Raw genomic sequence first — 27,344 nt, 5'->3', positions numbered from 1 at the left:
CCAAGACTTTTAGCCCTTCTACTAAGTAGCACATCATTCTGTGTGGGTCTCTGGATTTCTGTAATTGAGAGAAGCTGCAGTATTTTAGGTTCAAGTTAATAGTTGTCGAAATAATACAGAAGATGCCACAATGTTAACTTTCATTTTGTATACACTAGCTTATTACAGATGTTCCCACTAGGGCCATTTTTTTTAAAGAAAAGGCAATTTGCATTGCAGAGTTTTTTAAAAAAGTAAAATCTTTATTTTTTCTACCAAAAGAAAAAAGTCATGGGCAATGAATTCCAGTTGTATACAGAATTACATTAATGGAATAGTGTTTGAATGAAAAAATATGAATCAGATAAAGCCCAGGACTAAAGAACTATTTCTTTTAAGAATGTAAACAGAGGCATGTTTTGTCTGAAAGTCATCTTTAGCCTTGCTGTTAGTATTTATTAAGTGTTTAAAATTATATTCTAGTTAATAGAATAGTTAGAAAATAAAATTATTATTTTCTAATGGCTTTCAGAGTAGGATTAGAATCCATCATGAAGATAACAGCAAAAATAAATGTAATTTAACAGACTCATTTGCTAATGTTCTTATAGAAATTGCTGACAGGTAATGGTGATGTGGTTTCAAAGTATTATGTTATTTTATTGCTTGAATATATTCTAGCATTATTTGTGGATATTTAGTTGAAAATTTAGATATAAAAGGGAGATCTAGGTGTCATATGCTAACATAATTATCTGGCAAACAGTTAATCTATAAATAATAGTTTCAGTTAAAACAACATTTCAGCAAGGAAACATTACTTTTTAATGATCTTTGATCACATTCTTTATACTGTAATAACATTGTACAAGAGCCAATGGAACATATCAATCAAAAACTAAGATTCATTCATAAAGTTGTATCCTGTTGAAAATCTACATTGTGATATATCCAGTAAATACTTTGATAACGAGTTTTGAGTTTAACTCCATGGCCCATTGCTAGTTAAATGGCTATGATTATAAAATATCTTAGACAGGGTAATCATGAAGGCCATGATTACTTTTGCAAGATTTCAGTGTAATTATCAACATTTCCAGAAGAACAAGACTGGTATACTCTAACATCACGTTTAAGAGCACCTTGACAACATGAATAGACTGTTGAGTACAGGACAGCAAGTGTACCACTGTATTTTTCTGAAAACACAAGATTTAGAAACATTAACTCAGAACCTGGTGAAGGCTAAATGAAGCAACTGACAGGGATCACCAGTCCACCTTCATATAATCAAAGTCAGACCAGTTACTGAACAGGACAAATTCAAATAGATTTATCATCCTATATTACCTGCATTGATCTTGCAATGTTACATTGATAAGACACTCAGATCCTGGATTACATGTTTCTCTTATTCACTACCTGGCATTTGGTGGCAAATCTTTCAAGCTTTGGGATATGGACATAAATTACACAGATACTGCTTGCTGGATGGACAAGCAGCAAATACATATCTAGAATCTAGATAAATTTCCACTACAATGACACTATCTTTTTCTCTCTAGCTTCTTCCACTGATAGCCATTTTTCAACCTTTAATTCTGACACTTCACATCCTTCAAGAAATGCTTCCCCGTTCTCATTTTTTCTATTGATAGACAATAGCTTTTTCCCTTAAAATTAACATCACACCACAGAGAATGAAGACATTTTAGTTGGTTCCCATGCTAAATCCTATCATCCTCTGTTCTCTGGGAGAGGAATATCTGCATTGACAAGCAGGGCCAGATCTAGGCTAAAGCCTGGTTAGACACAAGCCTAGGGACATTAAATTTCAAGGGGTGACAAAATTTAAAAGATTTCCAAAAAATACAATAAAAAACTATAAACAGTAACTGCACACCAGCATATCTGCTTGTGAATTAAATATAATTTTGCAGTGTAAATAGAGTGAAAATGCTTGAGAAAAGATATTGTCCAGGACAGAATATCATAAATGTTAAACTCAAAAGTTCAGTGTAAAAACAAAATCAGAAGATAAGTCAAATCTTAGGGGCCACCAGAATATGATTTTGCCTAGGATACCAAAATTTCAAGAGCCAGTTCTGTTGGCAAGCCTAATATATTAACTGTTTGCTGAAAACCAGGAAATAGCTAATTATTCTTAGTATACATGTAGAATAAAAGGAAGGGGAGTAAGGAAAAAAAGGCATTATATTAACCTGGTCTCCTTTTTCCCTTAATTCATACTGCCCAAAATTATAAAAAGGGTTACTTGCACAGTAAACTGCCATATATGTATACATTTATTTCCTAAAAGGAGATATCATGTATCCCCTTTTAGGAAATAGATGTACATTCAAGGGCTATATAAATTATCCTTCTACACTGTGTTGTCCACTCCATCAATGATGCACGTATTTTCATTTATTCTATTACCTAAACAGACATTTCAGTTTTAAATCTTTTCTATATTAAAATAATTGATATTCCATCATATAGTCTTAATGTTTTTGGAGCACTGGGAAAGAGAAATCTCCGAAAATCCCACCCCGAAAAAACGACTCAATATTTCAAAAAATGCTTTCACTACTTATTTTTACAATAATATAAGTTTATATCAGTATCTGAGAACTGGACACATGCAAAAATGTAAAATCAAAGTATTTTATATTAATATCAAGAGATATTTCCTACTCTAAAATCTATTTAAGAATATCGTATAATGTATAATAATTATATAATACTGTATATTATATAATTCATTACTCCTGCTACCAAAACACATACTGGTATAAGGCAGTAAAATGCTGTTAGGAACATAACTAAAAAAAACAAAACCTGTTTGGATACATTTTGTATTTTCCACAAACCATTAGATTTGAAAGTTAATTTTATAAACTTTCTGCTCTGTTGGCATACTTAATTTAGTCAGTAAGAAGATTATATAAATAATTTGTAATTTAATTAGTACCTTTTATTCTAAATAAGGTCAAATCAGCAAATAAGATTGAGGTATTAAAAATTCTTTTTTACAATAATTTAATCTAGACTAATGTCTAAATAAAGGTAGATTAAATTGGTTTTAAGGCTGTCTGCCATAGTTTGCTATAACATGTCCAGTTGTCAAGCTTCTCTTACCATTATACTTATACTAACATGTTTTTTTAAAAAAAATCAATTACATGCAATATAATAGAATAATCACAAAATCTCTTTTAGGGGATTCAAAGCACAGATATATTGGTAGCTTTCATAAATTGTTATTGTCCCAGTAGGCCAAGATAGCTTTCAATCATCCAGTTCTTCCTCCCATATTTTCCAGGGTTACACATCCCATAAACATAAACACGTTTTGTTCTTCTAGCAACAGCATCCCAGAATATGAAGCTTGGGCAGGGCCAGCAGATTTCCTTGTGTGCCCTACAGTCATGGGAAATTAAAATTTGTGAAGGCTCCAATATCAACAGGACCTCTTGCTTGTTAACCATGAGTTTTTGTACTTGTTTCAATAAGAAATTACAAAATGCTACTTAAATCAACTTGGAGCCATTTAGGACAGATGATCTTATGAGGAAAAGATATAAAAAATATTTTGGTGATGTGGAAGACCCAGATTATATTGAGAGATTTAAAGTTCCTTGTAAGGACAAGATTTGGAAAAAGAGATTTTTATTTTAATTATGAATAAAAAAGCTCAATATCACAGACATATTATGTTTCTCTTTAATGGCCAAATTCCCTTAAAGATTAAGAGCATTATCTGGCATTAAAACATTAATTTAAATCTTTAGAAATTACCTCCGTATATGTTTAGAATTCAGTAAGTTATATAAGTATATGTCAAATATAAATGTTAACATATTTATTATGCTAGATAAGTAATCTTAAAATTTATCAACAAGGACATACAAAGCATCAACTCCAACTCCAGGAAGTCTTATACCTTCACAAGGAATTTCAGAATATATATAACTTTTCATAAAATCATTCAGTCCCCAATAAAATAAAAATTAGTATAGTTTATATTTCAACAGATTCACCCACTATGATATTAATAGCACAATCTTCAAAAGGCATACTCATATACTATTGGAAATTATCATATACTGTAATTCTAAAGAAAAAGGAGAAAGATTACAAAAACTATATACTATTCCCTTACTTGTTAATTTCCAAAGAGTGCATCCCATACCGACTTTCGATTACATATTTTCCAGGATGAGTATGGATATTGATGGGAACATTGTTTTTATACCTATGAAATAAAAAATGTATTTATGATAAACACATCAGGCATGAAGAAGAAATAAAAAAATATAAATTTCATTAAAAAATAGATTTAGCAAAAACTAAAGAATGAGACTAAATTCAACTACATGTTCACAAATATACAGATTGATAGTGTTTCAGTATCTAACTGGAATACTGCAGTGTAGAAAAAAATGACATGTGCAACACATTTACACAGGTGATTTCACTTCTACTTAAAAATGTACTTTTGTTGGAGAATAAAAGTAATAGGTTAAACTGAAATGTCGGTGTACTTAGCCTACTTAAAATAAATTGGACATAGATTTACTCTGATTTAATGTTCTATTAATCTAAGCCAGGGGTCAGGAACCTGAAACAGTGAAAGAGCCACTCGGAACCGGTTCCTTCACAAAAGGAAAAACTGGGAGCCGCAAAAAATGTGTGCGCATGCGCGTACATGCGTACATGTGCAGAACAGGGTTTGACTGAAGAGTGGAGCAAGGCGAGATATGCACCTACCCTGCACATTTGAATTGATTGGTTGAACTTTTTTAGTCCCACTTTTTTTTTTTGGACTGCACATGGCAGAGGACTGGGAGCCGCAGGAGACGGCTGAAAGAGCCTCATGCGGCTCCGGAGCCGCGGGTTGCAGACCTGTGATCTAAGCCATCAATCCATAATGTCTTGAGAGTACATTTTTTCTTGTTTGTTTAATGAGTAAATTGAATAAAGCAATGGCTGGGGATAACATCATGTGAAAATAGGAATCACATAATGTTATTTGTAGGGGCATTTTGATATACAGTATATATATGCATATTCATTTCTATATATTTATGAAAAGGAATACAGAGTAATAATAAAATAGGCATGGCAAACTTCAATAAGAGTACTGTATTTTTCTTTAGCTTTCAAAGCATTTGAAGGAAAAAATATCCAGAAGATGGCAGCAAATATTTCTTTAAGCATGGAATATGAAGCATTTGTCGGTAGTACTATTGAACTTTAAAGTCTTAATTAGGTAGCATTCAATTATGTACCTTATCGTATTCTCTTTTGTGAAACTCTTTCAAAAAATCAGATCCTGGTTTGTGTTTCTGTATTTTGGGGGATGCCTTATGGCTATGCTTTTTACGGGTAGTCTTCGAGTTATGACTATTTGTTCAGGGACCATTTGAAGTTACTTACGAGTGGTCCCTGAGGTTATGGCCACTGCCATCTTCTTGCAGTCATGTGATCAAAATTTGGATGTTTGGTAGCTCATCTACACTGGGGTGCTTCAACTCCTCCACCTGCCTATCTCCACCCACATCTATGCCCTTTTGGTCCCTTGCACTCCATGGCCCCTGCTGCCATAGCTGATCTTTTCTTTCTGCTGCTGATCAAGCTTGCCCATCCTGGCCCTTGGTAAGGCAGCTGTGGGCTGCATGACACTTTTTTTGCCAAGGTCATGCCCAGTAGTTTCTTTGGGAGACCAAAGGAGCTGCTGGTAGCCAGGAGCTGCTTAATGAATGGCCAGGGCAGACACACCTCATCAGCACTGGGAGCAAGAAGGTGGCAAAGGTCAGATGAATCCGAGGACAGCAGGGGTCTCAAGATGTAGAGTGGAGAAGGCTACTGTGGTGGGTACTGAGCTGGGGCCACTGAGGCTGAGTAGGGGGATTGGGGCTTTGGCCATACTGCTGGGGCAGCTAGTGCTTCCTGGAGCAACTATAGCTTTATGTCACACTGCTGGGCAGGCTGGAGTTTGCACTGTGTTGCTGGACCAGGTTACGGCAGCAGAGGCTTTCAGATCTTGCTGTAGCTTTCCGCTGTGTTGCAACTCTGGGCCTTTTTGGAGCCCCAGAGCCATATTGCACCAGAAGCCCCTGAGCTTCAGCATGGCAAGCAGCCCCAGAATCACATGATTCTCAGGCCAAGGGAGGGTGCAAAGTGGCCAGAAAAGATGAGAAGGAATAGGCAGTTAGAGAGAGTTGAAGGGGAGGCAATCCCTTACCTTGGAAGAACTGAGGCTCGGTACTGGGAGGGATCAAGGCTGGAATGGACTCTTACTTATAATTCTGAAATCATAATCCCTCTTTATGTATTATTCTTCTTTATACATTACATCACTACACTTTCTCTAGATATAATAATAGTATTAATTACAATTTTTCCATGGAGTTTAGTATTAAAATGGACCAATATATTTTAGATCAATAATTTTACTATTTTATTATTCTAAACATATAATTGCCTTATATAGATTGTATACCTTATTATATTATTTTTATGCCCCAAATTCTTAAACTTTAACTTACAATTTACTTGAATTGTTATGTGATTATATTCTAATCCATGATTTTAGTTTATGACAAAAAATGTAATCTGCAGTACTGTTCTATTATCAGCATGGTTCCTTTTGATAAACAGCTAAGTAACATCTAGTTGGATCAGACCCCAAATTATTATATTTAGCTCTTCTAATGAAAGCCACAAAAAAAAAATTCTTCTACCCCTCTTCACATTCAAAGGTGTGGCCTTTCAACAGCTTGTGTCGTTGAAAATGTAGATCAGATCACACTAGTTATATTAAATATAAATGGAACCAACTTTCACCACAACAGCTGAACTAAAGCAGTGGATTCTTAAGGATTATTTAGCTTAGCATGTTAACAATTAGTACACATGTACAGGAAAAAAAATGAATCAAGAATGAGCCTACCCTTAATAATAGATTTTTAAAAAACTACTATACAGTTTGCAGCAACAAAACCTTGTTTCCTCACTTTTCAATTGCATGCTATTTTGCAGTATAATAATACTTTGTTGTGAATCTATGTTATTGCTTGTATTATGTGGTAAAAAGTTAAGCTGAAGATTACTTTGAACTAAAGTCATATCTTTGGAATAAAGATATGATGTTATTAAATATAAATATCTATTCTGAATACTCTGAATAGCAAAATACTAAACTGAATGGATCTGTGACGTTTTTACATTAAAGGAATTTACCTGGTACATACAAATATCAGAATTGCAAATACCACTGATGTTCATAATTAGGTGTTCTTATTCTATTCTTAATTACATTTTTAATTATAATGCCATAATAATATAAACAAATGTATGTGGTTAAAAGAGAACAGAGTAACTGGCTGCACTAGATTCAGGAACTGTGAGGTCAGATAATACCCTCAACAAATAGAGACTTTAAAATTACCCTTACAATTCTTTCCTCCCTCTCTTTCTTTCTATCTCTACACACACACACACACAAACACACACACAAACACACACACACACACACACACACACACACATATATATATATATATAAACAAACTAAGTGGACACTGGGATGGAATAAGAAAAACTAAAACAGTTTTTATTGCTAAAAGATCAAGCTTTCATTGGCTAACTGCCAACGTTATCAGGATGGAAACGCTGGGGTGGGGAGATCGCGTTTATACTGTTGGTGTCTGCACTCTGCTCATGGAGCGCATCACTGGTCTGTTTGTTGAGGCCAGCGGTATTCCTTTGAGTTGTCGCACATCCATTTTGGGGGGATGTAGTTGTCTCTGGGTGTCTGTTGTCAAAAGTGGATTGCTGTCAGTTCCATGTGTTATAGCCATAGCTCTAGTCATTTCTCGTGTTCTTATACCAGAGGTTCTAAATAGTTGTTTCCAGGGCTTTTTTTCCTCATAGAATGCTCAGAACGGAGTTCCGGCACCTTTTTTGGATGGAACCTTGTAGCATAGGCAAGGCAGGTTGTATGACATGTGTGAGTTCCGGCACCTTTTTCTTTTACAAAAAAAGCACTGGTTGTTTCTCTTCTTCCCTGTGTTCTACAATGCAGGGTGGTTGTGTGTTTGTGCAATCTTGATTTTGATACAATGAGGCGCTCTGTAAATGCTTGCTCTGTTTGCCTCCATATTGCGCACGTCGTTCCTGTTCCCAATTCCTTAGTGCCTAGTATGCAGGGGGGAGGTCTATGTGCCGGTTGATAGAGGAGCTTGTGTCATGCACCCTAAAGATCCACTCCCCAATGAAGAAAAATCCTCAGTCGTGTACAAGATGTCATGCCAGAATTGCAATTGCAATTACATTGGGGAGACGGCAAAATGACTGAGGACTAGAGTGCATGAACACAAGCTCGCTATTAGAAGACAAGAACAACATTCACAGGTGTGGGCACACATGGCTACACACAACCACGTCTTTAATCTAACAGGGACCGAGGCAATTGCCAGTGACAACACTAAAGGCGGCCGCTTGTTTAAGGAAGTTTGGTTTTCAAACCACTCCTCTATCAACCGGCACATAGACCTCCCCCCTGCATACCAGGCACTAAGGAATTGGGAACAGGAACGATGTGCGCAATATGGAGGCAAACAGCGCAAGCATTTACAGAGCGCCTCATTGTATCAAAATCAAGATTGCACAAACACACAACCACCCTGCATTGTAGAACACAGAGAAGAAGAGAAACAACTATTTAGAACCTCTGGTATAAGAACACGGGCAATGACTAGAGCTATGGCTATAACACATGGAACTGTCAGCAATCCACTTTTGACAACAGACACCCAGAGACAACTACATCCCCCCAAAATGGATGCGCGACAACTCAAAAGAATACGGCTGGCCTCAACAGACCGGTGATGCGCTTCATGAGTGGAGTGCAGACACCAACAGTATAAACGCGATCTCCCCACCCCAGCGTTTCCATCCTGACAACGTTGCCAGTTAGCCAACGAAAGCTTGATCTTTTAGCAATAAAAACTATTTTAGTTTTTCTTATTCCATCCCAGTGTTTGCTTAGTTTGTTAATTTTAATATGCCTGGGATTCGCATTTTTAATCTTATCAAGGAATATGTGTGTGTGTGTGTGTGTGTGTGTGTGTGTGTGTGTGTGTGTGAAATATTTCAAATGCAAAATAATGATTTGTATAATATTCAGCTACCTACATAGATTTCCAAGATGCTTTTATGCCAAGTATGATTATATAATACCTATTTTAGCCCTAATTAAAAAGCTACCCTGATACTGTATTGTAGCATTAATATAATGTAGTTATTTGTCTTGTTTTTTTTCCATTTCTAAATATGTGAATATATCTCCTTCTCCAAAAGGGGTAGGGGTGGGGGTTGGAGAGGTCCTCAGATAGGGGAATGTCCCAGAATAGACTGCATATATACATAAATGAAATGATCTGGAATTCTTTATTTATGTAGACAAGGTCTAACAACTTTAATATATAGAAGAAACTTAGAGAATGTTTTACTTCAGGCTGTTCTTAAAGCCAGAGTATTAATATTCAGAAGGATCAATATTTTTATTCAAACCTAATCAGTTAAAATCTCCCCAAGCTCTGCTGTGCTGCCTTATGATGAAATGGGAGGATGCTCCTGGGAGGGATGGGCAAAGAACATCTGGAGTCTATGCCAAGATTATACATTCCAGCAGGGTCACCCAAAGTATGAAAGTCATCCCAGCTGCCCAGTTAAAACAAGCAGGCACCTATATTGGGAATCAGCTATAAAGGAACATGAGAAGGCAGATTATCACTTTAGTGACAATGGCAAAAACGTTAATTCATACTGCGTGCAGAAAGGCAAGGATAAACTACTGTATTTTTACTAAGAAAATCACTGGATGGACAATATAAAATGATGGACAATAAAGTGCCAGATGATGACACACACACACACACACACGCACCAAAGTCAGATGACATTCAATGTACTACTGAGGAAGCACTGAGGATCTTTCAGAGAACTGACTATGAAGGCAAATATACATGTCCCAGGATAATGTTGCAGGATCCAGTCTGGGTCAGTCATGAGGACCAGAAGCTTAGTCTTAGACATGTGCTGGAGCCATCCTCAGGGAACCTCTCTCTAGCAGAGTATGTGTTTTGGGCCAAGGGTCCTCACCCCCCAGTCTGTGAACCGGCACCAGGCGATGGCATGCCAGAAACTGGGCCACGCAAACAAGCAAAGTCCCATCCGTGGGATGCAAGCAACATGTAAAAACATGCTCCCCCCAAGGAAAAACTTCTTTCCACAGAACCAGTCCCTGGTTCCCCAAAGATTGGGGGCTACTGCTTTGAATTATTCTCTGTGTGGTATTTATATTGTGCCTGGTTCTGTGTGGCTTGTTAGTTGTTGCCATATAAATACCATATAAATATCACACATAGAATAACCCAAAGCACACATTCTGGTGAGAGAGACGTTCCCTCAGGATGGGCTCCAGCATGAGTCCAACAGCTCGGAAGACTAAACCTCTGGTCCCAGTGACTGACCCAGTCTGGATCCTGCAATATTAATGGTCTTTATGGTGATGCTGGATTAAAGCCTTTCGAATGTCTACTTGCTGATGTTGCCATACAGAAAAAGAAAAGTTACAGCGGCTATGGGGGCACCATTGAGAGACTTAAATGATCAGGTTAGGGATAAATCAGAAATGACTTACAATTAAAATCAATCAGTTAAAAAACAATGCAAGTGTTATGTCCGGTTTCTATCTAGGTACTAGAGCCCATAATTTCAATAAAGAAACGCACAAGATGAAAATGTGGAAAATGTGGAAAAAGGTGAGTGCTCAAACAAATCTCTGAGGCTCCCAGAATCTTAAAAAGACCAGGGCTTAAACAGAAGGGCATAATCACAGTTGATGTATGCAAGAAACCTAAAAATGCACCCAGAACCTCAAAATTAACTTAGTTTTCTAAAAAGCAACAAATATAGTTAATTCTTTTAAGATTGCAGAAGTTTCAAATCACCAATATAATGAAATCTCATTGTAGTAATTTGAGATATTCTAGAAATTGAGAGTAGTATACATATTCCCCTACTCTTCCCCCATTTCTGTCCAGTTTATCTCTTTAAATAAGGCTGGATTCCCACATTCTCACAATATTAGTCAAGCAGAATATGGTCGAGAAATCAGTGATTACAAATTCACATCTTTTCTTATTTTGAAAATCAACAACTGCAGGATAATCCCCGGAAACAGAAAAATATTAGGAAGTATCATTTCATCTTTTTCTTCCATCTCTTTTCCTGATGACAATTACGCCATTTCATTAAAGCTATTTCAAGAGTGAGGAACTGAAAGAGCCTTGGTGGAGCAGTGGGCTAATGCCTCCTTAAGTAACGCCAGCTGCCTGCAATTAGTGCAGGTTCGCATCCCACCAGGCTCAAGGTTGACTCAGCCTTCCATCCTTCCGAGGTAGGTAAAATGAGGACCCAGATTGTTGGGGGCAATAAGCTGACTTTGTAATAATGCCGCTTGGTGTGTGTGTGAAAGCCCTAATAAGCAGGCATATACATAGAATGAAGGCTACTGCTAAGCTTGTAAGCCTCCCTGAGTCTTTGGAGAAGGGCGGGATATAAATGGAATTAAAAAAAAATGGGGTGAATGATAAAAAAATATCCCTTCACAAAGCACTGTAGCTCAAAGGTTTCTAACCTTTCTTGGTTGGCGGACCGGAGGGAGAAGCATTTTACATGCACGTGCGTGTGCACACACAAACGGGGCTGCAAACATGTGCAACGCAAATGGGGCGGTGCTAGCCCCACATGATACTCACTAGCACCGCCCCGTTTTTCATTTCATTTCATTTCATTTATTATATTTGTATACCGCCCTTCTCCTGAAGGACTCAGGGCGGTGAACAGGGCACATATAAAAGTACAGAATACAAAAATTAAAAAAGAATTAAATAAGAGCCCAGCTAAAACAGTAAAAAATCTAAAAATCCCCAATAAAAACCCCAGCCCATCCCCCATCAGGCCAGGCCGGCTTGTTCAAACAGGTAGGTCTTCAGACCGCATCGGAAGGAGCTAAGGTCAGGTGCCATCCGGAGCTCAACCGGCAGCTGATTCCATAAGGCCGGGGCGCCCACAGAGAAGGCCCTCCCCCTGGGGGCCACCAGCCGACATTCTCTGACCGGTGGCACTCTGAGGAGGCCCTCTCTGTGGGAACGCACAGGGCGGAGGGAAGTTTTTGCTGCGCAGTTGCTAGCATTGCCCCATTTTTGCCGCGTGGTGTCCTGTTTGCATAGCAGCATCGGCGCTAGCATGAGTGGGAGTGGGAGCACATGCACACACATGCACACACTGGCCAACTTGTTCTGCAGCCTGCTGACCACTAGGCCACAGCCCAGTAGTGAGCTGCGGCCCACAGGTTGGGGACCCTGCTGTAGCTCTTCCCTGATCTTCAGAGCATCCTTATACTGAGAAATAGGCCCTCTATTGCCCTTCAAACATTTTTAGGGTGTAGTTTCCATAATTTCTAATGATTGCCCAGGTCTAAGGCATATGAATGTAAATGTAAATTATCTGAAAGACCAAATCTACTAATGTCAGCTTTAGCAGAAACCTTTATTATGTTTGGATCAATATTTTCCAAGATGTAATAATTGACACTTTTTTGTCAATGGCCTGCAGAATAGCAGTTCTAGAAGCAAACTGCAATTAAGAACTTATGTATTAAAGTCAACAACACAATATCTGACTTAAATTTGGAGTTTCTTTCTTCTTGCGTCATTTTACATCATGAACAATTTTGGAAACCCAGCAGCTTACTTTTCTGGCACTTTAGAGGCTACTGCATCTGACATGTACTGCCTATAACATGTTTCTTCTTCATGTTTAGCTTATTTTAAGGAACACAATTTTATTTATGACATGAAATAAAAGTCACATACTTTTAGCATCCAGAAGAGGAAAGTCATTTGCTAATTTGAAACTGCAACACATTTACTCTTATTATTAGCAGTTCAAACATACAGCTGAACTCACAAATAATATGGGTTTTCCATATTTTTCCTAGTAAAGCTAATAAAAGAACATGATTGAATGTAATATAATTCACTATGTAATATAAGCATTTATTCAGCTGAGAACATTGAGTTCACAACTTTTATCACATTTCCATGTTGAATAAGTGCTGTTTGTTTCAAGCATGTGAATGAGATCTAGTTAACAAATGTTAAGCGAGTTATCAGATTTCATTTCATATCCCAAAGCAAACACCTGTCTGATGCTCATTCTTTCCACTGATAGCTAAGTACTTAAAATGCAATTCTCTGCATGTTTCAGTCAATAGCAAATCACACTGAATTCCTAGTTATATAGGACCAAAACTTAAATATTCAGTGTTACCACAGTTTAAAGGAAAGTACTGCATCACATTCCATACACATATCTAAATGGATATATTTATTGCTAATTTAATTTAAAGTGAATTCAGTTCTTGGATATAGTTGTATAACAATATTGGAGTGATGCAGTTTTAAATCATTCACATTCTCACATTATATTCCAGGCATGCTATGAAGTAAAAAACAACTCAGAAGAATAATGGGACCACTACGTACATTTATTTGGATCAGACATCACTATGCCAAAGTAATCATGTTCTCGTATTTCTGACCTTGAAAGGATTTTTTTCTTATTTCTTCATTGTTACATTTATGTTTTAAATATATAACCTTTTGTATGCATCCTAAAATACACAAATGTAATGCCTTTCACTTTATTCTGTCTGATTTGCAAACTTTTCTTAATATAAATGTATTTGGAACACTCCTTTTTCCGAAATAAATGCTTTTTAATTGGCAAATTGTGTTACAAAATTCAGTAGTGCCAAAATCAAATGCTACAGTGTTCAGTATTTATATTGATTCTGATAAATTTATATCAAACATGAATTTCCTCCTCATTCAAACCACTAACACTTGAATTTTTTTTCTCACTCAAAAGCTCTGACTCTTTTCAATGTGGTTGCCAATATGTGCACACAAATAGATATAGATTTCTCCCTTGAAATGAGTCGATATTCAATATAGAAACATAAATGGATAAATTATGCAAATATTATTCATAGTGTGGTTTGGAACACTCTTATTTAGAATTAATTATTGTGTTGCGGCAAAAGTTAATTGTTGTGTTGTAGCATACTTTACTGATACCATTATTCTCAAGTCCTCTGCAGGAATAAGATATAATGTAGTAGGTATAAGCTCTCTAAGATATAGCAGGAGTAAGATAACCCACAATGAATATATATACTGAATTAAAGTAAAAACATGAAACATTTTTAATTTATATAATAATGTGTGAATTACTTTAAGCATGCAAAAATTCACTAGATAATGTTAAGAGGTGAATTTGATTACTTCTCAATACAGTATTTATAGTAAACTTCATTTTTATGTTAACCTATTCTAAACGCATTACTTCATTAACTTACAATGGTGATAAACAAACAAGCATACCATGTAACACGAGGTTCTGGCCAACCTCTCACAGTGCAGTTCAACCTGGCATTCTGTTTTTCCCAGACAGTGTGTGAACGAGGTTTGATAACAAATTCAGGAGCATGTAGCAGACTATCTTCATTTAACTTTCTGTGGAATTCCTGTGTCTCTGTTAACTGTAAGACAAACATGTCACCTTAAAGATCATCCTCTAGACTTGCACTAGTTTCCTAATAAATAAATCTTAGCTTTGATGTAGATTCACTATATGAAATATAGTTGTCAAATATGTCATAAATATATATGATACAATATTATTGTAATTTTTCAAAGTGCTATTTAAACAATTTTTTCTTAAAGAAGACGATCACAGGAAAAAATGAAAAGATTATTGCTTTCTCCAGTTTTAGATTCTGAGCAGACCCAGGATGGACTGCCCATCATTTCCTCAGTGCAGAAACAGATTATATACTCCTCCTCCTCTCCCTCCCACTTCCCCATCCCACTCCCAGTCTCAGGGAATTATAAATGTTTCCCATACCAGTGTTCCAGCTTTGATTCAAATTGATGTTTTCTGTTGCTTTAGGACCTTCAGAGTTGATGGTCTTCAGCATTTTGTTCTAATCTAGATGCAGCCTTGTTTGCCAATGGCTGTGCTGCCTGGCCAGCTCCCTGCCCTCCAGCGGCTAATCATTACACTGTGCCGCTATTGGGTTGCTATGTTCTCTCCTGATTGGTATCTCCTCTTTTTTTAAAAAAATAATTATAATCTTTAAAATGCAATATTTACAATTTACCATGAACCATTCTTACCTCTGGAAGCTCATGATCCATTTTCCAGTGGGCACCCTTTCCTTTCTACCCAGTCTAGGCAAAGCACGCTCCCTTTGCTTTCCCAACTCCTGGTTTCAGTACTGTACTGCAAAGCTTCCCTTCCTCATTTTTCAAAGAATATTAAAGCTGCTTCTGTACTTGCTGCTTTGCTTTTTGAAGCTAAGCTATCAACTCTTCCTTATTACAAAGCTTCCATGCATCTGCAGGAAGATGTAGGAATGAAAAAGAAACCTGTTTCCTGCTGCATTCATCTTGTGGCGACAAAGTTAGGACAGTACCATAAAGGGGGGGGGGAGAAAAGGTCTGGATTAGGGTAAAAGGACATAATAATGTGAGAAGAGAAGGCACAAACGTCTGGGAAAGATAAGAAAAGGCACATGGAATAGCAGCTAGTAAAAAGGGAACAATCTCTGAAAGGAAGAAGTGGCACTAAATCAGCCAATGAGGTGCCTTCTCTGCATGGGTTGGAAGGGAAAGAAGCAAAGAAATGACTATTCAGGTCTTGTATTGGCCATGATCTGGACTGAACACACCCTAGCTCCACTGCCAACTGTCTGCATTTGGAATGGGTATTTTTGAAGTTGGCTTAAGAAAGGGGGGTGAGGACAGCACGGGAAACATGCAGTTGAAGTTACAGGCCAAAATGTTCCTTTCTTTTCTCAGAGCAGAAATCTTATTACTGCCTTTTGCCTTTTGCATATGTTTAAAGACTTAAAGGAAGCAATGACGCCAAGTAAAAGAGGCATATGACTATTGTCATGTGAAGTTATGAAAATATTGGTATTTGCTTCTCCCAACATTAGCCTCCAGGATCCCTTACATGAAGTGAAATATAGAAGGGTCAGAAATTGGCCACAGCACGAGCCAGTTAGGACAATTGTTCTGCTGGTTGCAAAATCCTTTTGGTATGCTCACTCACACTCCAAGCCAAAAAACAGTCTACAGCAGTTCTGGAGCTGGCATTGATTTATTTATTGGCTTCAACAGGAGGGAATTCCTTCTATTTAAACAAAGAGAGTACTGGGAATGGGAAACTGATCCTTCTACATTCTTGCCCTTCAACAGGTGCCAAGAAAGATGCTGGAGTTTTTCTCGGAGAGAACAGATAGGATCCTACTCTGCCCAGCCCTTATAGAGGTATAATTCTATCATTTTTAATCTGTAGAGAAACAGAAGCAGTACCTGAAAAATGTATCCTACATTTCATATTTAGATACTGAACCCTGCCAAATGTTTTAAGTTATAATGGTTTAGAAATAATGTGTAATTCCCCCCCCACACACACACACTTTTAATCAAAGAGATGTACAATAACTAATAATGGCTTACCTTTGTAACCATGTCCTATATTCTGATATTTTTTTAACAACAGTAAACAACAAAGCCTCACTTCATTATCACATTAATGAATGAGTAATTTAGTACCGTTTTTTTAAAAGCCACTTTTTCAGCTGTCTCCCGTATTGCTACTTTTCTTGATTTTTTCTCATGTTCTTCTTCTTCTACAGAAGAGGAAATTTTCTTTTTGGTTGCAGTAATCCCTTCCCCAGTAGCAAAAAGATTCCTTCTGGCAATATAAGCAGCACTTTCCTTAATTCTTTCTTCTTCTTTATCTGTAATTCCAGTAATATAGTTTTCTCTGCAATAATTTAAAAAAAAAATCCATTGCATACTGGAAAATAAGTCATTTTATGTAATTCTTAACCAAAATCAGTTAAATATAATTCACTGAATGCATCTAGGCAATGGACTTTCCACATCAATTTTTCCTAATTTGTGCTGTTGATGTAAGCTTAGGAATGAAGTTTGTGGATGACACAAATTTTAGCCCAATTTTCTGCATAATATGCTGAGGCAAGGAGAAGCTGTTTTACACGATTTTCTTGAAAAATATTAGTTATCATCGTATTGTCTCTTCAGCTTAAGAAAAAAAAGGTAAATATCAAAAGATACCAATACTTGTACAAAATACCAATGTTATGAAAGTCTACTGTATATCAAACTAGCTTGATTCTTTTAAAAACATTATAGCTATTAGACTTTTACATCTGGTATACATATATTTCAATATCAAAGTAGTATACTTCCACAATATAAATCATAATGAAGACTAAACTTTGAATGCAGCAAGCAGTTGTTTAGAAAGCTAGCACCTGGGATTGGAAAAGGCAACAGTAATGGGCTATTTATTTAGCTTTTCAGTTAGCAGCTGCAGTTATTGAGTATAAGCAAATCTTCACACACACACACACACACACACACACACACACACACACACACACATTCATATGTATATCCAATGTTGTATTCTTTTCATTATCAATATTTTTAACACAAAGCCAGTTCATTGAAATGTGTCTGTATTGCAGTAAAATCCACATACATAATTTATCACTATATAGTTGACACATATATTCACTCTGAATATCAAAGTTATGAAATGGCTATCCATGTCATTCTAAACATTCATTCAAACACTGAGCAATTAGAAGAGATACCGTTGAGATTAAGTGCCAAATGTTTAGGCTGATCCTGAATGCAATCCTGAAAGGTTTTAATCTTGAGCCAGAGAGAGCAGAATGGCAGGTTTACATATAAAATTAGATAACTGAACAATATCTTTGGAATATTAGCATAATAATAGTTATACTTTCAGATGATGCCATTTAGTAACTCTCAACAGCTCTCACCGGCTCAAGGTTGACTCAGCCTTCCATCCTCCCGAGGTCGGTAAAATGAGGACCCAGATTGTTGGGGGCAATATGCTGGCTCTGTAAACCACTTAGAGAGGGCTGTAAAGCACTGTGAAGCGGTATATAAGTCTAAATGCTATTGCTATTTCTCTATTTTTAACAATATGTACTGAGTCCTTAGGGAGAAGGGCGGCATATAAATTTTAATAATAATAATAATAATAATAATAATAATAATAATAATAATAATAATAATAATAATAATAATAATAATAATAATAATAATAATAATAATAATAAAAAATGTGTGGCATGTATGAAAAAGCAAAAGACAGCTTTTCTTGTATTATAATGAATATACTGATTTAACATAATTCTAAATTGAATATACAGAAGACAGATCTTTTCTGACCTAAATTAGAATTCTTAGCTATTTGCATAATTTTAAGAACTTTTTCCCCTAAAAATGTCATTACAAAACAATGCAAATTTGATCATATTGCTTATTAAAGAATTCAAAATTTCAGTAGCAATTTCTGTCAAAAATATAGCCTCCTCTGTAAATTTGGTTCTCTTAAATTCAAGTTCAAACTCAATACAACTCAAATATATCTTCTAATTTGTTTATATTGACAGAGGATTCAATTTTTCCATTAAAAATATCACAGAAAATGCAGGACAGTGAGTTAGTTAAAAGATAGCATTTAGTCTGTAATGCCGTTATCTTTCTGTTTTCTCTCTGTTATTGATTGATTCCCTTACTTTTCAATTATTCATTCATAATTGAAATACCACATATGAATAAGCAGATTCTTAAGGATAAAGACTCAAGAATTACTTCAGAGGAAACATACATAGGACTACAGTATTGATGGCTTATGTCAGGGAGATTATATTTTTAATCAACCTCACCATCTGTGCACTTATATGTGCAATATCAAGATCATTAGGAATTTAATGTTATGGTTATATTTAGCAATGAAGCCATCGTAAAGCTGTAAACATTTTCTTCACTCTTTATCTCAGTCATTTTTTTTGTCCCATTCACAAAACAGCACTAAAGAAACATACCTTCCAGTGAACACAGGAACAACATACTCAACAATTGTGTTTTCTTTTTCTTCTGACAATACACTTTGCTTAGCTCTCTTTGCTTTAGGACTCAGCTTTAGAGTATGATCTTCTATCAGACTTCTGAAAGAAAAGTCATATTATTAGACTTTTAAAGACATCTGCCTTAATGTTATCTACTGTAATGCAAGTTGAACACGATGGAAGTAGGATGTCAGAAGGCATTAATAGTCTTTAACTCAGCAATATATTTTTCATTCCTATGCCCAGGTTGCTTTTTCCAGGTAGCTATACAACATTAAAATAATCCTGAGCTCAGAAATATCTCATGGAATTCTATGTTCTTATGTTTTTTATAGTATAACATCTGAGCTTTAAAATTCCAGATAACCAGATTACAGTATTTTTTGCCGCTATTAACAAGTCTAGATTTTCGTAGCTCAGATTTTATGCAACCTACTGTGTTAATTCCGGAATTTCCAGCCTTAATTACTGTCCTTTCTACTTGCTAAATTCAATATTATTCATTTTTTACCCACATTCGTATGTGCCACCTATTTCTTGTGCCTTTCTCTCACACATAATTTTACTGCTGCTGCTTAAACATTTCTTGTAGTAATAAAATGTGAATTCTTGCCTCAAGTTGATGCTAATAAATGAGAAGCAAACTACATAAATGCCTGATTTGGAAGGCATATTGTAAATCAGAAAAAGTCTGCAAGCAGTTTATTCTATTTCTGTTTTGCATGGAGTTGGGCAGGGAGGTGTTGCTTCCAGTGCAGGACTTGTGTGAAGACTTGGATGAAGGTAATTGTTAAATGATATTCCTTGCAACCTATTCTCAGCATTTTCTGATCAGCAGAAGTGAAGACTATCAGAGATTATACTGTTCTTGATGGGTTTCGGAATAAAAACAGTGATATTGTAAACAGTGTCAGCTTCAGGGTATATGGGCCTCAGGACATCTCCTACCAATTAAAAGATTTCTATTTTTATAAAGATTCAGATGGAGGGGCAGCATTGTACCTCCTACTTTTGATACTCTAGGCCAGGGGTAGGCAACCTTGGCTCTTTTATGACTCCTGGACTTCAACTCCCAGAATCCCTTAGCCAGCCACACTGAGGGAAAAGGGAGAGGTTTCCAAGCTGAGCCATGTTGGCTCAGGAATTCTGGGAGTTGAAGTCCACGAGTCATAAAAGAGCCAAGGTTCCCTACCCCTGTTCTAGGCCAGTGTTTTATTGAATTTAGCATAAAGCCAGCTCTGAGCATTGTTGTGTCTTGAATTATTTCTTAAGAGACACTTAAAATAAACTTACAAGAAAAATAAATATAAATATATATAAAACATGAGTAACTTGCATGAGTGGATTCTGGCTGCCATTTCTGTACCACAAGGCATAGTTTGGGCAGAGAGTAAAATTTAGAGGGTAGAAACGATGGCCAAGCATAGATCTCCTGCTTCACTTTTTTAAAGTTTATTAATGGTTTGACAGATATTTGGTACACATTGTAATAAACAATATTTATACTATATTCATATTAAAGTACTTAGTCATTATTCCAACACTTTATATTAAAATGCGTATATTGCAGCATTTCCCTTTCTAGGCCTTCAGTCCCTTTCTAGGCCTTCAGTCCCAGCATTCTACACATAATTTACAGTTTAAATTTCAATACTGATGTGGGAATACTCAAAACAAATATAGTGTCTTAAAAATGCAAAGCCATGTTTTCAATGAATTAATTATTTTGCACTACAAAGATAAATCATAAATGCACAGTATACTGAAAAATTTGATATAACCAAGTTCTTTATAATATTCTTTAATTTTCACTATGTTTTCTGAAGACAAAAATTTAAAGCATTTTACTGATGCAAGCTTGCATTTGCTTGTAGTGAAAACCATGTCATTGTTCATATTTATACTTCAGTTTCCAATCTATCTCAACACAAGCTTCTGTTGGGTAATTACAATCTGTAATACTTTTTATAATTCTAATTATAAAGGACAGTTTCCACAGGCAAACTGAGAAAATTACTGAAATATATTTTCCAAGAAGTCCTATTTTTTTCAAGGATGCCTAGTTAAATGTAACTATTGCATCTTTATCATTATACAGTGTAACCAACATTTTCTGTAGAGGAGAAGCATGACAATATAAATATTTTAAACCTGGTTTTAAAAAAATCTGTTTTTCCATACAAAGATAAAATTTTACCACTCCTGTCAATCCCTGAAAATTAGGAATCTACTTGAAAGAACTAGGTTTGGCCTGGAAAAATACAGAGAGCAATGAAAGATACTTCCCTGGGGAAATATTATTTTGCAGAACCTTAGTTGCATATCCTTAGCTGATGAGTAAGAGTTTGAAATCTGTTTCTGAAAATTGAGAAACTTAATTATTTTTTCATTCCTAATAATCCAGATATAAATATTATTAATATTTTCAGAAATTTTCTAATAAACAGTCCTGTCAGTCTTTGTCAGTAAAATAAAACACAAATTTGTAGGTCCTTAAGCACTATTCAATTTATCACAATATAACAAATGTTTATGTTTTTCATTACTTTATAAGATAATTAAAAATAAAAAATCATGGATCTGCTGTGATTTTTTTTCTTTTGAATTTTTACATTTATCTAGTGTGTTATATTTTAATTTAGATTCCTAACTTGCAGTTAATCTTACTAAGAAATAGAAAGTCAGCTCCATGGAAATCAATAAACAAGTTATTCATGACTGAAGTCCCATTGATTTTAATAGTAAGCAAAGAATTGTCCTCCAACTAACCAGCATCTTTCTAGGATTGGGAAATCTATGGGACTGTAAACATTCTAAGGAAAGGAATAGTATAGTATAGCTGGGCAAGCCAAATATTTAAATGAACATTTAAAAAAAAAAAGAAGTGGGATGGAGAGCTTCCTGTTCAGTGGTGGGATTCAGCTGGTTCACACCACTTCGGCAGAACCGGTAGCTAATTTTTTGCTGCCCAGGCCCAGAATGGACTTCTGGAAGCGGCATCCACACAGAGAACCAGTTGTTCACATATCTGAATCCCACCACTGTTCCTGTTACTCCTAAAAGTTAAGTTCAGAGATCTGGAAAGGCACATAGAACATATTATCATTGAATATTTTGTTAAGTATTAATGTGTTATTGTTTGATTGCACTTTAACAAGGCAAATAAGGCTTTTGAAGTCTAAGTACAGTCCTCTTTACTTAGTGTATCCTGAAGGTGATTTTCTTATTTATGCTGAGCTCTCTTTCTATTAAATATATATTTGGCAGATTCTGTTACTGTAGAAAATAATGTTTTGGAAGGGAAACAACAATGCCAACCTCTGTCTTGCACTGAACTTCTTAGAAATCTTCTTTTGGGACCAGGCACTTTTCCATGACAGTTACTTTGGGACAAAGCAGAAAGCAAATGGCAGCAGACTTGTAATACTAACAGATGAATTACTCCTACAAGATAAGCCTTCAAATGGGGCCACAGGCCTCTAAAAGTCAGAACCCATTGCTTTACTCATTGACTACTCACCACATTATAAAAACTATCAAGTCAAGCAATTTAAAACATTTACCATGAGGCAGCTGAAAAATGTAAACTGCTTCTAAGCCTGCAGGACAAACTAATTAGGAGTCAAATGTCTAAATTCCCCTCACTCCTCTTTCTCTACATCTCAGCTGATGACTAGTTCATGACATGCCAAAAGGAACTTCTTCAAGTTATATTCAGTCTGCTGAACTGGGGGTTTCCCCTCTGGCCAAAACACAGAAATATTGTAGTATTTGGCCATATGATCAAGAAATTACTGTAACAACCAAAACCTAACACTTTTTAAATGAATTTTTATATTACAGAAGAAAAGAAATATTTCTACAACAGGGCAAAAAAGTTTAGAAATAAAAGACATGAGGAATGAATAATAATATTTGGACTGCAAGTAAGGAATTTACCGGTATCTTCCTATCTTTCTTGCCACATAATTGTATAAACTAAACTAGCCACAAATTCTTGCTATTAAATAATCCAGTTAATTTTTGTGCATCTACCATTAAAACTATTTTCAAGCTGAAATAACCCAGCTACTTAAATAATAAATGTGATGATATGTTTAATGGTATCAATTATCCAATTATACAGGTCAATACTGGGCTCAACTAAGCCTAAATCCATCTATAACAAACAAGTTAATCACTTCAGGAAAAAATCCTTTTCTTTTAAATCTGCTGAGAGATTGAACACTTGCATTGTATTTCTTTATTGTATTGGATTTCAACTGCTAGCACTAAATTATCTGAATGAAGTATGATCTCAAGTAACAGTAAAAAAACAATTTGTCTTTCCTCATCTTTAGATAAAACGACTGTAGTCATTGACAGTCATTGATATAATTCAAATGTCAAAGCTTCTCGAATAAAGATTCTTTAAGGAAAACATTGCCTTGAAGTTCTTTGAAGGGTTTCATCTGTCGGAACCATGACATCAAACATTAGTTAGTTCAATTTCTTCTTTTTATTTGTGTTTCTTTGACAACACCAATAGAGGAATTGTCTTTAATTTTTCTGTCTGTAACATTATAGAATAAATCAGTGTTAAATCTTATGAATTCAAAGCCAAACTAAGCATAATACAAAAAGTATATGCAACATTCCTCTAATATTTTTCTCCTTCAGAAAAGCAGCAGTAAGATTATGAGTCTGAGCTAGAATACAGGAGAACCACTAAGCAGAAAATTTCCCCTCCGACTATTTTATTTATAATCAAATATTTGACTAAATTACTTTTCCACCCAGAGGAAGATTTATAACCTTTCTTTCCATAGCCAGAAAAGCAGCTGTGCTGAGTGCTCTGAATGAGGGAAAAATGGCTAAGAAGAGTAATGATTTTCCACTTTCTCATTCAAACTCACACACTACATAACTGGTTAAAGTGCTGTCAACAGATTGCTTTTTGAGTCAGATGATATACTATCCATAGTAATGTACACCAAACATAAATGGTTTTACAAACCAAATTAACATTTAAAGTATACAAAAACAGAAAAAAAACATTTTGTAAAATGGTAATCTGAGAAAGCTTATTGTCCCCAAAAATATTTATGATCACAAAATTTGATCCTGGGGAAGTGAAAATGAATGGAAAGCTACCATACTACATAAAATTGGATTTTACTCTACCCGTGGCTGTATGTATTATATCCAAGTCGATATGCTTCAGCTTTCTTATTGATCAATTCAGATCCACAATGATACGCTTCAGCTGTCTTATTGATCAACTCAGATCCTAGACTGTAAGCTGCAGATCGTTTACTGTAAGCTGCAGATTTATGGGCATGAGCTTCTGATAATTCTTGGCTGGCTTCTGTGGATTTTTGATCAGAAAAAGCTGACTCCTGACGGTAAGCTGAGGCACCTCTGCGACTGTAGGCAGTAGAGCCATGTGTATATATCGCAGACTTGCGCTTTTCTTCTTTCTGATATTGACTTAGAGTGGATTCTAGCTCTTTGTGACGATAAGCTTGGTCGAAATGCTGATGATGCCTCTGATAGAATGGTAAAGACATTTTGGATTTCTCCTAACTCACTTCACACTTTGGATAAACTGTCAAAAGAAAAAAGATAACTAGTTAGTCGTTATTCTCAATTCATACAATATGTTTTATGTTTTAGCAAAACCATCAAATGAATATTTCTCCATGAATTTATCCAAAAAGTTCTGCCACCAAGATACAACATAAAAAACACTAACAATATTATACAATATCAGAGTTTAGGACAAAATATTCACAGGGATGTAAATAAATCTTATAATGTGCACAAATAAGGCCTTAAGAATTCCAGTTACATGAAAAATACTTTTCATTTAATATTTATGAACAGCCATTATTTTTCAAACATGCAAATTCTGAAATCTGAATGGGTTTCTGTGGGGAAAAAACTGGTAATGGATATTGGTTAAAAATAAAACAAAATATCCATTTAATCTAATGTAAAATCCTATTAAATCAAAGCTTAACATAAAAAAGCAGCTCCCATAAAAGATAAGTGTTTCAGTGATTAGCTATTGCAAAACGAAGCAGGATGGGAAAGTTTACATTTAAAATATTTGCCATTCCAACTGTGATTTATTTATTATTTTTGTAACTGTTGGTTTTCTTTTATGAGTATTAATCCAGATGAATGGAAGCTAACAGTCTCTTCTTATTCATTGGCCTCTGGAGCTGAAGATTTATAGAATTATGATTTTGTTCAAGAGCCATGTATTGACTCCAACATAAAATGCCATCTCACATATTTTTAAGCCTCTTGACCTTCATTTCAGTCTTTCCTGCTTATGGACCATTGTTTAAAAATACTATTCACTCTACGCATTGCCATTAGGTTTACCATATATAACAGGTTTGTGAGAAAGGATTTCAAAACATCTTAGTACAGTTTAATGGACACTGAGTTAATTTTCCATGTATGGCAAAAAAACAATCCAACAACAAATACTGATAATCCAATTCTTCAAACAATGGAAACTATCCAAGGAGCTGCTTCTCTGATTATACACCTATCCAGTTGGAAGAAGGCCTTTTGAAGATGCTCTGCTGTCCTTTCTGGTGTGGCAATATGGGCCCTTTTCTTATATTAATCATGGTTTGTGAAACTCTTGAAAGTTTCTTTAGCCTTCTCTCTTTAATATTTTAGGAAAAAATGTTGAGATATCACTTTCACCAGCCTTTTACATATTAGATGAGTTTATTATCTATTTTGTTATTTTTAGTTTGGTATTTTTTTTTTAAGAGTGTGATTTTTTCCCCAATAAAGAAGCAACTACTGGTTGACATAGTTATATTCACCAAAACATGATAGAAAATATCAGTGCTAATAAGATATTATAAAACTTCTTATATTTGAATGGATGACAATAATATCTATTTTAAAAGTATACTGAAATCTCTGTGTATATTAGCACTTTAGTAATCTGAAAAAGAATTGAAATTTTTCATAACACAAATTCAAAAGTGTAGAGGATACTTGTTGCTCAGCTAATCTTTTTATTACAGCCATTATATCTAATATGAAAAATATTTGTAAGATAGCTAAATTGGTAAAATACTAAGATTTTCTATTATTTAAGTTTAAGACTCCTTTGGCCTGTTACCACAGTTACCAGAAATTTCACGGCCTACTGCTGAACTCATAATAATTGGGCAAATGTAACCATCATCTGTGCAAGAATTAGAAATGAAAGAAAAAGTGGCATTTTGTCCACAGTTTAACATACATAGCAAATACATTTGAGCAATATTTATGAACACTGTAAACTTACCAGAAGCCAGATTACAGTATTTCAATCTTGTATGTGGATGAATAAGAGGAAGAGAGAAATCCAACTTAAAGATCAGTCCAGCAAAGTAGAAGACAGGACTTGTGTTGAGGATGGACTCCCAAGTCCAGAACAAAAATAATGCCAGCAGTCATTGGAATGTGAAAGCAACAGTCACAACCTTTTATGGCTGCGAAGGCTGTTAAAAATAGCAATAGCAAAGAGGGAGCTAGAACACTCACAATCTTTCTGCAAATATATGATGACAGCAGCTTTAAGCTACAACATTTCTGTCTCCCAATCATAACTAAATCATTTCTGATAGCTTAGAATCAACGTAAATGTGGTTGTGCTACTTTTTTAAAACAAATCTAATTTAGAAATGTGATAGCATTAATACATCCATCTAGAATAGAATTGGATTTTAGCTAAATCCGTTGGTGACAAATATCTACATCTCCTTTCACATACAATGTTGGGAAACTGTTTTCACAAAGTTGCGGGTTTCCTAGTTGTCTCAAGAGAGCAGAACCAATTAATTGATGTTAATCGATTTGACGTGTGCATCACATGTGCTGTGATCATTGTTTTTGCAGTACTTCCTCAAGTTGACAGTGTGGATTCCCTCCTCATGCTGCTTCTTTTTTAAGATTCTCCCCTTCCCTCTCAAGATGTCATAGTGCTTTGATTTCCCCAATTCCTCCCAGCCAAATAGATGAACAGTTTTGGCACTCCTCTAACATTGATCTTGTGTCGTCGTTTTTCTTTCTCCATCCCTTACTGTATATAGGTAAGCCGGCACAGAGAAGAGCAATGAAAAGCTGTCTGCCTTCTGGTTTTGGCATTATACTATTAGTTGGTTGGAGGACATGTTGGTCAGCACAAGAAGGAGAATAAAAAGATTGTTGCTTGGTACTATGAAGTAGTGCCAAAATG

General features: G+C 35.4%; 1 protein-coding gene across 2 annotated transcripts in view; it reads right to left on the bottom strand.

Moving 5' to 3' along the window:
- Positions 1–26,548, bottom strand: part of MYOM1 (myomesin 1) — a 78,040-nt gene extending 51,492 nt beyond the window's left edge. The window contains exons 1-6 of one of the 2 annotated variants that reach the window (XM_081323494.1): positions 26,412–26,548; positions 24,272–24,695; positions 19,085–19,207; positions 16,746–16,959; positions 14,505–14,662; positions 4,145–4,237 (exon numbers count right to left, since the gene is read on the bottom strand). In XM_081323494.1, the coding sequence (XP_081179620.1) occupies positions 4,145–4,237; positions 14,505–14,662; positions 16,746–16,959; positions 19,085–19,207; positions 24,272–24,657 (974 nt within the window). In that variant the 5' untranslated portion in view covers positions 24,658–24,695; positions 26,412–26,548. The remainder of the gene's footprint in view (positions 1–4,144; positions 4,238–14,504; positions 14,663–16,745; positions 16,960–19,084; positions 19,208–24,271; positions 24,696–26,411) is intronic. The other variant, XM_081323495.1, reaches the window with a different exon arrangement.
- Between the last annotated feature and the right edge of the window lie 796 nt (positions 26,549–27,344).

The sequence above is a fragment of the Vipera berus genome, assembly GCF_964194415.1.
Source record: "Vipera berus genome assembly, chromosome: 3".
Classification (NCBI taxonomy): Eukaryota; Metazoa; Chordata; class Lepidosauria; order Squamata; family Viperidae; genus Vipera; species Vipera berus.
This window is presented reverse-complemented; position numbering and strand designations above follow the sequence as displayed.